This window comes from Stenella coeruleoalba (assembly GCF_951394435.1).
Source record: "Stenella coeruleoalba genome assembly, chromosome: 11".
NCBI classification, from domain to species: domain Eukaryota; kingdom Metazoa; phylum Chordata; class Mammalia; order Artiodactyla; family Delphinidae; genus Stenella; species Stenella coeruleoalba.
The window spans coordinates 24,836,523-24,850,150 of NC_137157.1; the positions used below are offsets into that span (position 1 = coordinate 24,836,523).

General features: G+C 37.7%; 1 protein-coding gene across 2 annotated transcripts in view; it reads right to left on the reverse strand.

The window, feature by feature from the left end:
- Nucleotides 1-4,541: 4,541 nt before the first annotated feature.
- The window catches only part of ELK3 (ETS transcription factor ELK3), a 70,951-nt gene continuing 61,864 nt past the window's right edge, over nt 4,542-13,628 (reverse strand). The window contains exons 4-6 of one of the 2 annotated variants that reach the window (XM_079937821.1): nt 13,061-13,183; nt 12,042-12,154; nt 4,542-7,324 (exon numbers count right to left, since the gene is read on the reverse strand). In XM_079937821.1, coding sequence (XP_079793947.1) covers nt 7,195-7,324; nt 12,042-12,154; nt 13,061-13,183 — 366 coding nt within the window. In that variant the 3' untranslated portion in view covers nt 4,542-7,194. The remainder of the gene's footprint in view (nt 7,325-12,041; nt 12,155-13,060; nt 13,184-13,628) is intronic. The other variant, XM_079937822.1, reaches the window with a different exon arrangement.

The following is a 13,628-nucleotide window of genomic DNA, read 5'->3' on the forward strand; positions in this document are numbered from 1 at the left end:
CTCTGCCTTTTGGTTGGAGCATTTAATCCATTCACATTTAAGGTAATTATCAATATGTATGTTCCTATTACCATTTTCTTAATTGTTTTGTTTTTGTTTTTGTAGGTCCTTCTCTTGTGTTTCCCACTTCTTAGAGAAGTTCCTTTAGCATTTGTTGTAGAGCTGGTTTGGTGGTGCTGAATTCTCTTAGCTTTTGCTTGTCTGTAAAGCTTTTGATTTCTCCATTGAATCTGAATGAGATCCTTGCCGGGTAGAGTAATCTTGGTTGTAGCTTCTTCCCTTTCATTACTTTAAATATATGATGCCACTCCCTTCTGGCTTGTAGAGTTTCTGCTGAGAAATCAGCCGTTAACATTATGGGAGTTCCCTTGTATGTTATTTGTCAGTTTTCCCTTGTTGCTTTTAATAATTTTTCTCTGTCTTTAATTTTTGTCAGTTTGATTACTGTGTGTCTCGGCGTGTTTCTCCTTGGGTTTATCCTGCCTGGGACTCTCTGTGCTGCCTGGACCTGGGTGGCTATTTCCTTCCCCATGTTAGGGAAGTTTTCAACTATAATCTCTTCAAATATTTTCTCGGGTCCTTTCTCTCTCTCTTCTCCTTCTGGGACCCCTATAATGTGAATGTTGGTGCATTTAATGTTGTCCCAGAGGTCTCTTAGGCTGTCTTCATTTCCTTTCATTCTTATTTCTGTAGTCTGTTGCATGGCAGTGAATTCCACCATTCTGTCTTCCAGGTCACTTATCCATTCTTCTGCCTTAGTTATTCTGCCATTGATTCCTTCTAGCGTATTTTTCATTTCAGCTATTGTGTTGTTCATCTCTGTTCTTTACTTCTTCTAGGTGTTTGTTCTTTAATTCTTCTAAGTCATTGTTAGATTTCTTGCATCTTCTTGATCTTTGCCTTCATTGTTTTCCCAAGGTCCTGGATCATCTTCACTATCATTATTCTGAATTCTTTTTCTGGAAGGCTGCCTATCTCCACTTCATTTAGTTGTTTTTCTGGGGTTTTATCTTGTTCCTTCATCTGGTACCCAGCCCTCTGCCTTTTCATCTTGTCTTTCTGTGAATGTGGTTTTTGTTCCACAGGCTGCAGGATTGTAGTTCTTCTTGCTTCTGCTGTCTGCTCTCTGGTGGATGAGCTATCTAAGAGGCTTTTGCAAGCTTCCTGATGGGAGGGACTGATGGTGGGTAACTGGTGGTGGGTAGAGCTGGCTGTTGCTCTGGTGGGCAGAGCTCAGTAAAACTTTAATCCACTTGTTTGCTGATGGATGGGGATGAGTTCCCTCCCTGTTGGTTGTTTGGCCTGAGGTGACCCAGCACTGGAGCCTACTGGGCTCTTTGGTGGGCCTAATAGCGGACTCCAGTAGGATTTATGCCAAGCAGTACTTCCAGAACTTCTGCTGCCAGTGTCCTTGTCGCCACGGTGAGCCTCAGCCACCCCCCGCCTCTGCAGAAGACCCTCCAACAGTAGCAGGTAGGTCTGGTTCAGTCTCCTATGGGGTCACTGCTCCTTCCCCTAGGTCCCAGTGCGCACACTACCTTGTGTGTGCCCTCCAAGAGTGGAGTCTCTGTTTCCCCTAGTCCTGTTGAAGTCCTGCAATCAAATTCTGCTAGCCTTCAAAGTCTGATTCTGTGGGAATTCCTCTTCCTGTTGCCAGACCCCCAGGTTGGTAAGCCTGACGTGGGGCTCAGAAACTTCACTCCAGTGGGTGGACTTCTGTGGTATAATTGTTCTCCAGTTTGTGAGTCACCCACCCAGCGGTTATGGGGCTTGATTTTATTGATTGCACCCCTCCTACCATCTCACTGCCGCTTCTCATTTGTCTTTGGGTGTGGGGTATCTTTTTTGGTGAGTTCCAGTGTCTTCCTGTCGATGATTGTTCAGCAGTTAGTTGTGATTCTGGTGCTCTCACAAGAGGGAGTGAGCGCATGTCCTTCTACTCTGCCATCTTGAACCAATCTCTGGGATCATTTTCTCTTAATGGATCTCCTTAAGATGATGAAGTCTCACTGTGTCAATGGCAATTAATTTATAATTGTGCTGGCCATTCATTTAATAATCTTTACTGTAATTTTATAGGATAGCACTTTTAAGTATCATTGTCAGATTTGTCATTTCATTCATGATATATTTGTTGCAAATTTGACATAGTTATCCATTTGTTTGATTCTTGCATATAAAAGGTGAAGAACTGTATCCAGCAGTTACGTAAAATTGTTCTTCCTAGGAAAAGCTGGGGATGTTTCTTCATTTTACTAAGAAATTTGATTTTTTTTTGATACTTGAGCACCATTCAGATTCTGAAAACTTTGCAGTGAAGACAATTGAAACTCAGAAATATTGAACCTTGAACACGTGATTCATCTTAAACTGACAAGGTTCTTAAAGGTAAGAGAGGATGCCTTTTTGTTTTCCTTCCAAGTGATGTTGTTAACACACTGAATATGTTACTCTATATATAGAAGTGGCTGCATTCTATTTGGTGCTTTATCAGCTTACATTTGAAAGAGTACTTGTTAACATGTTATAACGATCTTTTTGACCCAAGACAGTTCATGTGGTTGTTTTTTGTGTGTGTGTTTTTGTTTTTACTATTTTTTAAAATTGTGGTAAAATACATATAACATAAAAGTTGCCATTTTTATACTTCGTAAGTATACAGTTCAGTGGCATTAATTATTACGTTCACAGTGTTGTAAAGCATTTACCACAGTCGAGCTCCAAAGTTTTTCATCACTCCAAACAGAAACTTTGTACCCATTAAGATTTAACCCCCACCCTCCCACGTTTTCCCCTTTCCCCAGCTCTTGGGTAACCTCTCATATATCGTGGATTGGCCAAAAAGTTCGGTTGGGTTTTTCTGTAAGATGTTATACAGAAAAACCTGAACGAAGTTTTTGGCCAATCCAATACTTTTTGTCTTTGTGAATTTGCTTATTCTAGATATTTCATGTAAGTGGAATCATAGCACACTTGTTTTTTTGTGTCTGGCTTATTTCACCTGCGTGATGTTTTCAAGGTTCATCCATGTTGTAGCATGTGTCAGAACTTCATTTGTTTTCATGCCTGAATAACGTTGTACGACTATACAACATTTGCTTATCCACTCATCTGTTGATAGACACTGTTTTTTTCCATTTTTGGCTGTTGTAAATAATGTCACTATGAACACTGGTATACAAGCATCTGTTTGAACCCTTGTTTTCAATTCTTTGGGTTTTATATACCTAGGAGTGGAATTGTTGGGTTAGTTAGTAATATTATGTTTAACTTTTTGAGGAACCGCCAAACTGTTTTCTACAGTGACCGTACCATTTTACATTCTCAGTAGTAATATATGAGGTCCAGTTTCTCCTCGTCCTTGCTTTTTAAATTTTCTCCCATTATATTCATTCTAATAGCTGTGAAGTGGTGCCTCATTGTGGTTTTGATTTGCATTTTCCTAATGACTGGGTGTTAAGCAGCTTTTCATGTGTTTACTGGCCATTTGTGTATCTGCTTTAGAGAAATGTCTATTCAAGTCCTTTGCCCTTTTTAAAATTTGGTTGGATGTCTTTTTGTTGTTGAGTTGTAGGAGTTCTTTATATATTCTGGATTAGACCCTTATGAGGTATATGAGTTGTAATTATTTTCTCCTGTGGGTTGTGTTCACTTTCTTGATGATGTCCTATTGATATATACAGAAGTTTTTAATTTTAATGAAGTCCAGTTTATTTTTTCTTTTGTTGCCTCTGGTGTTGGTGGCATATTTAAGTTGGTATTGCCAAATCCAAGAACATGAATATTTTCCCCCATTTTAAGAGTTTTATAGTTTTAGCGCTTACATTTAGGGCCTTGATCCATTTTGAATTAATTTTTGTCTGTGGTGTAAAGTGAATGTCCAACCTTATTCTTTTGCATATGAGTATGTAGTTTTCCTAGCCCTACTTGTTGAAAGAACTGTCTTTTTCCCACTGGATGGTCTTGGCATCCATGTTGAAAATTAGTTGACCATAGGTATGAGGGTTTATTTCAGGGCTCTCAATTCTGTTCTCTCAGTCTACATCTCTGTCCTTCTGCCAGTACCGCAATGTTTTAATTAATTGTAGCTTTGTAAGTTTTGAAATCAAGAAGTGTAAGTCCTCCACCTTTGTTTTCCTTTTTCAAGATTGTTTTGTATATTCAAGGTTCCTTGAAATTCCATGTAAATTTTAGGATGGGATTTTCTATTTCTGGGGAAAATAAGTTTCTTTGGGATTGTGATAGGAATTGCATTGAATTGGTAGATCACTCTCGGTAGTATTGTGATCTTAACAATATTAAGTGCTCTAATCCATGAACGTGGGATGGCTTTAATTTCCTGATATTATTTGTAGCTAAAAGAATAAATGGTAATTTCGTTTTTCCCATTCTCCTTACCTCCCTATCTCAGTACAGAATGACAGATAGAACTTCATATTTAAGAGATCACAGGACCACTTTTCAAATCCATTCCCTTCCACCCAACTCAACCTCAATAAGTATATTTGTTTCCTTAAATATCTGTGTTTAAATAAGATTTATATATACATAGTGTGTCTCGATGTGCAATATTTAGCTAGATAACAATTCATTTTCCAACTTACACCCTATAGAATGGTGGAATTTGGATCATCCCAAGTAAATGGAAGTAAGCCAATCCACTTGCCTCTTCACACCTTTTATCACAAAGTATTTATTGAACAAAAATAACAGTAAAAATGATACATATATGAAAGTTGAATGAAGATTTGCAGTCATAGAAAAGATGTGTACAAAGAGACCAACGTTTAGGTTATAGATCTATAAAACTTTACCATACATAGCATTTTAACACTGATCAAGCAAACATATAAAAAGGGGGAAACAAAGTTATTTCTTACGTTTTTTGAAACCTATTTTCTGACTAAAATAATTGTTTAAAAAAACAAACAAACCAACCCAACACACAGAATGAGTCAGAGCTATAAGTGTTATACTTCAATACCTCCATTTCTCTATTTGTGTTATAGTGAGTTTTTTGATCCATCGAAAATTACTGTATTTTTCCATTTCTAATAAGTGGAGCTAGAGTGTATGTTAATCATAGTATTTGGAGGAAGGGAGTACAAGAATCAGATTTACATTCAACATTTACACTTAAAATAATATTTTTGGTTGAGGTTTTTGCACATTGACTTAGTTTCTCTGTGAGAATCTTGAATTTGAGGTGTGCTCTTATCTGACAAAACAGGGTTTTTTTTTTTTAATGCTCTTTTTTTGTTTTTTTCTACCTAACATACAGCTTTGGACCAGTAGTTACCTATAGCTAGGCATGGGGAACTAGAACTGGACTGAGCACCAATCATTGTTCTACCTTTAATGAACTATGTAGCCTTAGGCAACTCCTACTTCTCCTGTGCAGTTGTCCTTACCTGGAAATGGTGGTTGGATGCATTCTCAAAGGCCTCTTCTAACATTTTATGTTTGGTGAATACCAGTCCCCTGGACCAGCTTTTATTTTAAATGTACAGAATTATCCTTAGCCTATAAGGGAGTGACAGTAGTGTCTATTTGGAGATTTTTGGAACCAGGCCCATTTTATATTCAAAGATGCATATTGGAGTGTTTGGATTTTCTTCCTCAGATAAGGGCATACATCCCCAAACACAGAGATGCTCAATTCCAATTGAAAATCTCACTTTGTAAGTGTCAAAACAAAATTTTAGATTTCCTGAAAATTCAAGAAATATTTGTTTTGGCAACCTTTATTTTTTACCCTTTCTCATAATCCCTGCCATTTAATGCCTCATTTGGATCAATGAATTATTTAGCCACATTTCAAATTGGTTTCTGTTATAGTTAAGGATGATAATTAACTTAATCTTGAATTGGAAGCACTGGGCACTTTCCAGTTCTTTTATCTTACATTAGAACTTTACTACTTCATATACAGAGTGGCACTGTAGACTAGTGCCTGGTGATTTTTTGAAGGAACAGAAAATATGTTTCTATTATCATTGCTCTAAACTACACTGCACAGAAGAATTTACTGCTGAGTATTCCAAATTGTTATATAATCAGTTCAGTTCCACAATGATGAGGCTCCTGAAGAATTTTATATTTCTTTGATCAGTTTTCCTTCATTCTCACCATAAACAGTAATACATAAAGCAGTGTATCCTACACCTCTCAATTTCCACAAGCAAGGCTATACCTATACACATGAAGACACCTGGTGTTACAAAATTGTTTCTTTGTTATTTGTATTCATCACCAGTCTGTGAACCTCTTCCAAAGCATAGGATTTTTAAATGTTAATTATAGTTTCAGGGGTTTAGAGAAACCCTAACATAATGATACAGTAAATGCATCAGAGAGGTATGATTCTCTATGGAAAACTGGGAGAACCAGGTTAATTTTTTTAAACAAGAATGTGCTAAACTAGGAAATATTCCAGGGGCATGTATAGAGTGAACTTTATAGCTTTTCCATCTCAGGTTTTTGTTTGGAAGGAGTCTAAAAGACTGTAAACAGGAAGCTAGCCTTTCAACGTTCATTTCTCAAAAAATGCACTTTAGAATATTTTCTTTTATGAAAGTTTATTGTCTAAATATGGCTTAGTTTTTTTCTTATAAAAACATTACTTGGACATTATATTCACTGAATTTCAGTTCAAAAGAGGTCCTAAGGCAATTCTCATACAGTTGAAAGCAAAAAAGAATATGAATCTGCTTTCATATTGTCTACTTGTGAAAAATAGTGAAATTCCACTAGAGAGCTGTTTGATACTAATTTTTGTCTTTCAATTTCTCTTAATACTAAAAAATATATAAATCATTTACATTAAACTAAATGCAAAGGAAGGCACAGCTGGTTATAGTGTATATAAGCACAGTTCAGCATATGCAGAATTAAAGAGGAAAAAAGCTTCACATCCTTATTAGTTACATTGAAAACCATTAAGAAAAGTTCTTCACTGTCAACAGTGTTCAACACTTAAGAGCTAAGAAGATATAAAAAACAAAAACATTAAAATTCACTTAATGCAAAACAGATTTTCATATATACTTGAATATAAAAAAGTTTTTAAAATGGTAACATAAATCTAGACCATCCATGTTATGAAAAGTGCAAACCAAATTAACAGACGGGTTTCACAACGTCCTTCTCATGACACAGGTAAACTAGCCCATGGGGACAAATTTGTTTCATCAGTTAATGAGTCTTTAATTGTGGCCAGATGTCATCAGGATTTCTGAGAGTTCGAAGAAAGCAGTACTGGAGAAGCAGCTCTGTCCAGACTGGGGATTGGCACTGGCATGTGGCCATTAAGCAGTGTAGGGAACTGTAGTGGACAAAAGATTTTTTAAAATAGTTATTGCAAATCCATCGGGAAGACCTGAGTTCTTTACATTCCTAGACAGACCACAGGGGATCAGTTCTCTCATCACCCCTGTGATTGATAGAGGTCAGTTGCCAATCATTTTACAGAATGTGTGATTGGAAGATGACAATGAAATCAAGGGTTACATACAGCAAACAGAGGCTAAGGCTTAGGAAATGTCCCTAATTATTTTATGTGCCTAGGCTACTAGAAAAAAATATGTACTTTATATGTTGCTAAAGTATGTTCTAATACTATTTCTAAAAGATTCCAATCTACTCAGAATGATAATTTGCTTTAAATATTAAGAAAAATTAATTTTGAAAACCAGGAAACTGACTCTTTGCATGTAAATCAGTAACTTCTCATACTGTATTTTGAAATTGGCTGTCAGTTTTCCAGAGTACTACAATGATGCTTCTCGGTAACTGTTAAAAATGAGGAAGGTTCTTATCTTTAAAGATATTATTTTCTAAATCTTTTAAGTATTCTTTCTAATTAAAATGATAAACAATATCAAACTGAGTAGAGAGATCACCCATAAGTGCCAAAACTTAAGGACTAAAGTTAATTTGTCTTGTTGGTAACTAGGATGATAAATAGGACAAAGGTATATGATTTGATACCTTTCAGGTCTAAAATACAGCAGCTATACTCCCATTTCATTTTAACGAAATAATTAAAGACCTTTTAAAACTGTTGGAAACTAGGTTTTCATTGTCCAGGATGCTATGTGTCACAATGCTCCTCTCCTGGTCTGTCTTCTAGTTTAATTCCTATTTAGTCTAGATAAGCTAAATGTTAAACTTCACTTCATCAGTAAGTGTCAAACTACAGAGCCAGGCATGTGTTAGAAGTACAATATTTGTAGAACAAGTAAATATATTTTTGCAATTTTCAGACTATTTCAGTAATTGTTATGTGTCTAGCCCCTTACAGTTTATCAGTGGTTGTCATTTCATTTGATATCTAGAGCCTATAAAAGTTCGGTTATCCCCATTTTATGGATGAGAAAAACGGATTTCAGTTAAGTTCTGTTTGGCTGAAGGTCATAGCTTAGAAGCAGTAAAGCCAAGTTTAAACTCTGACTGAAGGATACTGTGCTTTCTGTACCAAACTGCCCAACTTATTTTTGTCAGGGGTTGGGGGATGGTGCTCTTTAATTACTATTCCAGTTTCTTTAATGGTTATATTCAAGGTTTTTGTATCTTTCCTGACACTTGGAATTTTAATGTTATATAGAATTTTATCCATTTCAGCTGGGTTATCAAGTCTATTTGCATTTAGCTTATATTCTTTTTATTTAAGGCGTGCTCCTAACCACTATTCCCATTGATTAAGAGTGAACATTGGAAGAAGAGCAGATTTTGAATTTTCATTCTTTGAGTTTATTTACATCTTCTCTCAGTTTTTGTCCATCTTATTGGTATTTTCAAAAGAATCAGCTTTGGTTTTGTTACTGATTTCTGTCCTGTGCTCTTTATTTCTATACACTCAGTTGTCATAGTTTCTTCTTGGTTAGCCTGGCTTTTCTGACATATTTCATAGTCCTCTTTATTGCCCCACCCCCCCAAATCATCCACACACAGTCCCTTTTCTTAAATTACAGCATTCCCCAACTTTTGTCCTCAGCCTTCCTTTCTCCTATACTGGACTCAACAAACATTTCCTGATGTCAGTTAGATATCCCCACCAATGCCGCTTCCCCACTCACTCTTACGTCAAGAAGAGTGGTGTTAAGGAGCTCAACCCTAAACATGAATCAGGGCTCTGCCACTTATTAACATGTGATCTTGGGTAAGTTGAGCAACATCTCTGGGCCTTAGCTATCTTTTCTTTTTCTCGTGAAATTGGTTATATTTTCAAATAGAACTACTGGGACTATTAAAAAGCCATGAAAAAGTGTGCTTAGAACAATGTCTGGTATACAGCAGCCCTCAAAAAAATGGTAACTATTGTTATCAATAGCATTCCCAGTCTTCTGATCAGTGAGTAATCCTTGCCTCTTCCTAATTTTCACTACCTACTTCTTACACTCAACTAAGTCATCCTCTCAATTTTACCTCTGGAATGTCTTCTAAATATACTACTGTTTTCAACTGTTCTTATCTAAAAGATGATTCTTCCCTCAGAATTTGGAATAGTATAAATTTCCTCATGTTTTCCTGCCCCTTACGCTTTCTCTTCTGTCCTTTCTCCACACTGTGATATCAGCGCTATCTTTCTAAAATAGCGATGTTATGCTATTTCCAGCTTAGAAAGCCTTCCATGGTTATCACTTAACAACTCCTTGGTATACTATTCAAATCCCACAGCTGCTTTTCCAACCAGTCTCCTATCACCCAGTTCCTTCCAGAACAGACTATGTACTTTCATATCCAAATGATACAGATCTATTCATTTAGAATATACTTTGCCAAAATCCTGTCCCTTCTTCCTAGCTCAGGTGACACTTCTGCCTTGGAGCTTCTGTCCAGTCCCCAGCTGGAAAGAGCTACTCCTATTGGGTTCCTGTAGCACTTCGTTTACACATCTATTATTCACATATTGTATATCCCCACAGTCCCTGCCTCAGAGCATTGCAAATATTTGCTGGGTTAGATTTGTTGAATTAAAAATTACAGAAAACATTCTCAATTGAAAATTACCTTGTTTCAAGATATAGCTGTACCGACTAGGTGTATTCCAAATCTGATCAAAATCTGTTTCAGAAGTGGAACAGACATCCTAAAGACAAGCTTAAAATGCTAAACAGTCCAGTTGTAACCCATCTCTACTTATAAATCCAGGTTGTATATTCAGATTTAGCACCATGTCTCTGGCATCTCTCTCTTCACTAAAATGTGTCTAGATTCCAAAGCATACCTCTTCTAGAAAGGGTGATATATCTTCACTCTCCTTCCCTTAAAATTTTCAGTATCTGCTCTCAATTACTATAGTAATATCAGGGGACCTTCTGTGGCAAAACCCCTCAGCTCTGTCAACTGTTACCCTAAGGATTCTGATCTTTTCTAATCATCATAGCAGGAAATCTGCCAGCATCATTTAAAACTTACTATAGGCCAAGTCTAATTTGTTTCCTCCTCTAACACATTCACATAGCATATGTGATAGAGGCTTGCTATTTTTAAAGAAACTTATTTTCATTAGTTTAAAAAGGGGCACTGTTGATAGTAATCTGAATTCTGAAACCCATCATTTGAAATGTCTAATTATTAAAAATCAAATTCTTCTTCTTCTTCTTACCATGTTGTTTACCATTTTCAAAACTGCTAATTTCAGCTTTCACCAGCTCAATGCTCTTATCATAGGAAGAGTAATAATACTCTAAAAGGTACAAAATTGTTTTTCCTTAGTCTCATGGATCCCAATCCCAAAAAGAGGGCCCAAGGCCATGTGACCTGTCAGCCATCCAAACCTGGTTGCACTTTCCTTTTCAGGAATTGTTTTGCATGGTTCCAAGAGAAGAGGACAGGTCCAGTTTGTGAAATCAAAATTCTGAGCAGGTAGCCTTTAAATGCAGCATTTCTTCTGCAGAATTCTAAATGTCAATTAGGAACCGCTGGTCCTCAGTGGTTCTCAAAGTGTGGTTCCTGGAGCAGCAGCATCACTAGGAACTTGAAAGAATGTTTTTATCAGGCCCCATCCTAGGCCTTCTGAATCAGAAATGGGGGGTGGGGCTCAGCAAACTGCATTTTAACCCACCCTCCAGCTGATTCTGTTGCACGTTAACTTTGAGAACCACTGGTCTACAGTAGTGACTGAAGAGGAGGGATATGCCGATCTCTCAATTCCCAGAGCTCCTGATACCCTACTAATGTGTAGAATCACTATGGACACGAACCACTGTTCCTGTTGGGAGTAACGGGCTGGAAAAGGTTTAGTGTCTAAGGCAAGAGATCTCAAAGAACTCCCAACCAGTAGTTCTCCATGGCTTCCTTCGGAGGTCACCAAGCCCTGCACCAGTCAGGTGGCAGAATTCCCAGTAAGGAGGGAAGTAAGAGTCCGTTCATTATTCACAAGTATCTAGGGAAGCCTAGAGAGGCCCTGTGTTAGGTTCTAGGATTAGAGAGTAGTATTACAGTCCCTACCGCCATGGAGCTGGCTGTACGTATGCACCATACAACTAACTCCTTTCTGCTCTACTCGGGAACTCTCTGCTGCTCCCATCTGGAGACTTCCAGGAAATAAGGTCTGTTAGTTCCCCCACCAAAAGATTACTAATCTAATCTAAAACTTGCCTAATACTGCACTTGCTCACTGGTTTTTGCTCACTATTTCTAGGTTTTGTTTCCTTGCCTGAGTTAAAATGGCTAAGAATCACCACATTGGCTGTGCATGACCATATCCTCCATTTCTTGTGATGAGATGAAGGGCCAGGAAGAGAAACCTGATTACTCCAGGGATATAGTCACATCATGACACCCTACCTCAACCCTATTAGGAAACCAGAGAAGCAAGATAGTAATCAAAACCTCTTTAGCTCCACCTTTCTCCCAATGAGACCCTAAATACCAGCATGTACAGCCCATGGCACAGAAGTAGATATTAAACTTGACAAGCAAAATGAACAACTCAGAAAAGCACTGGAGGCCTGATCTTTTCAACACTTAACTTTCTTAGACATCTCTTGATGAATGCTGAGGCATCCATTCCTTAGTCAGCCAGTGATACTTACTGTGTGCCAAGAAATGTGCTAGATGCCAGGCGCACACCACAGCAAACAAGATGGCCTCTTGAGGGCCCACAGTTTAGTGGGGAGATTGCGAGATGAATACAAAGTGGCAAGCGCTAGATGCAACGAGAGCAAAAGAACCACAACTAACTTGGGGTAAGCCATGTTGGGGGGCGGGGGCAGACGTGGGATGCAGGGTGAATGAGAAAGACCAGGCTAGAATCAGGTCAAGAGGGGGTTTGTACTTTATCCAGTTTCGCTTCATCCTGTCCCTAGGATCCCTCCTATACTACATTCACATATTCAAACAGTGACATCTTGGTCACTGAGTAATTACTTGGTCACCAAGTAATCTTGGAGAGTAATCCTCTCCAAGAGGAAATACTGATTTCCACACAATAGCAAGTGATGCTACTGCAGGATTCTAGTGTGGGAATGACTAATGAATGTGCTTACCTAGTACAGGGAGTTTTACAAGATAAAACAGCGGAGGCTTAATTCATTTTTAACCAAATGACCTGGAAGCTTTTTTTTTTTTTTGGAACAAGAACTTGATTCTGATTCATAGAATTATGCAGGTAACTTTTCTATTACAGTTTGGAGAAGCTGTTCACTATTTTTCAATTTATTTTGTGATGTCACTATGTTGACTAATAGATTAGTATTTATTTATATATTTTTATTTGTATGTATTAGTATTAGTCTTTTATGAGATTTTATAAAACACAATTAAAAATTTTTTTTCCTTAATAAGTTTCCAGTTTTCATAGTCAGTGAAAATATCCAAAACACTTCAAGAACTAACTGTTCTATTTATGGGTATCTGACGTGAGAACTCCACCTCAGTGAAAATACGTGCCTCTGAAGACAGCCTTTTGCAGCCACGTGAACATGAATTCCTTTTGGAAACTTAAACAGTGAGCTCTGCCCTACATTTAGTGAAAATATTACCTTGCAGGATTTACTGGGGAAACACATCCCTTAGAAATTCCACATTTAAAAGTTCGTTTCCAAATGCTCACCTGGAACAGCGTGTTTGGCCCTTGCAGCCGGGCAGGACTCAGTGGAGCAACTGGACTAAGGCTGCTCCAGAAATGTATGCTGGACAGCAGTGGGCTCGGGGTCAGAAGCAATCCATTTGGTGTCTGGGAAAGAAGCACACACACAGTTTTTGATACAGGTATCACCTGACTCCAGCTGTGGTCAGTAGTGTGGCCAGGGGCATTAGCCACAAACCAAGAAACAAGCTTCACCATTTTAGGAAAATCTGACAACTTTGTTATTTCTGCAGGGCTGTGCAGCTTAATTTATTTCAATGCTAACTGTATGAGCAATTTTATAAAGGAAGAAAGTATGGAAACGTTACCTTCCTTAAGCATTCTAGTAGAAAACTCAAGTTCCTAGCAACTTTTGTCCAGGTGCTCTTAAATCTGCTCCTCCTCACGCATTAAACAAGATTTATTGTACAAGTAAATGGGATCCCATGAAAGGGGATTTATCTATATTTTATTTTTTCTTATCTATATTTTCTTATTTTTCTACAGTGGACATCCATTCCTTTGGCTACACACACACACACACACACACACA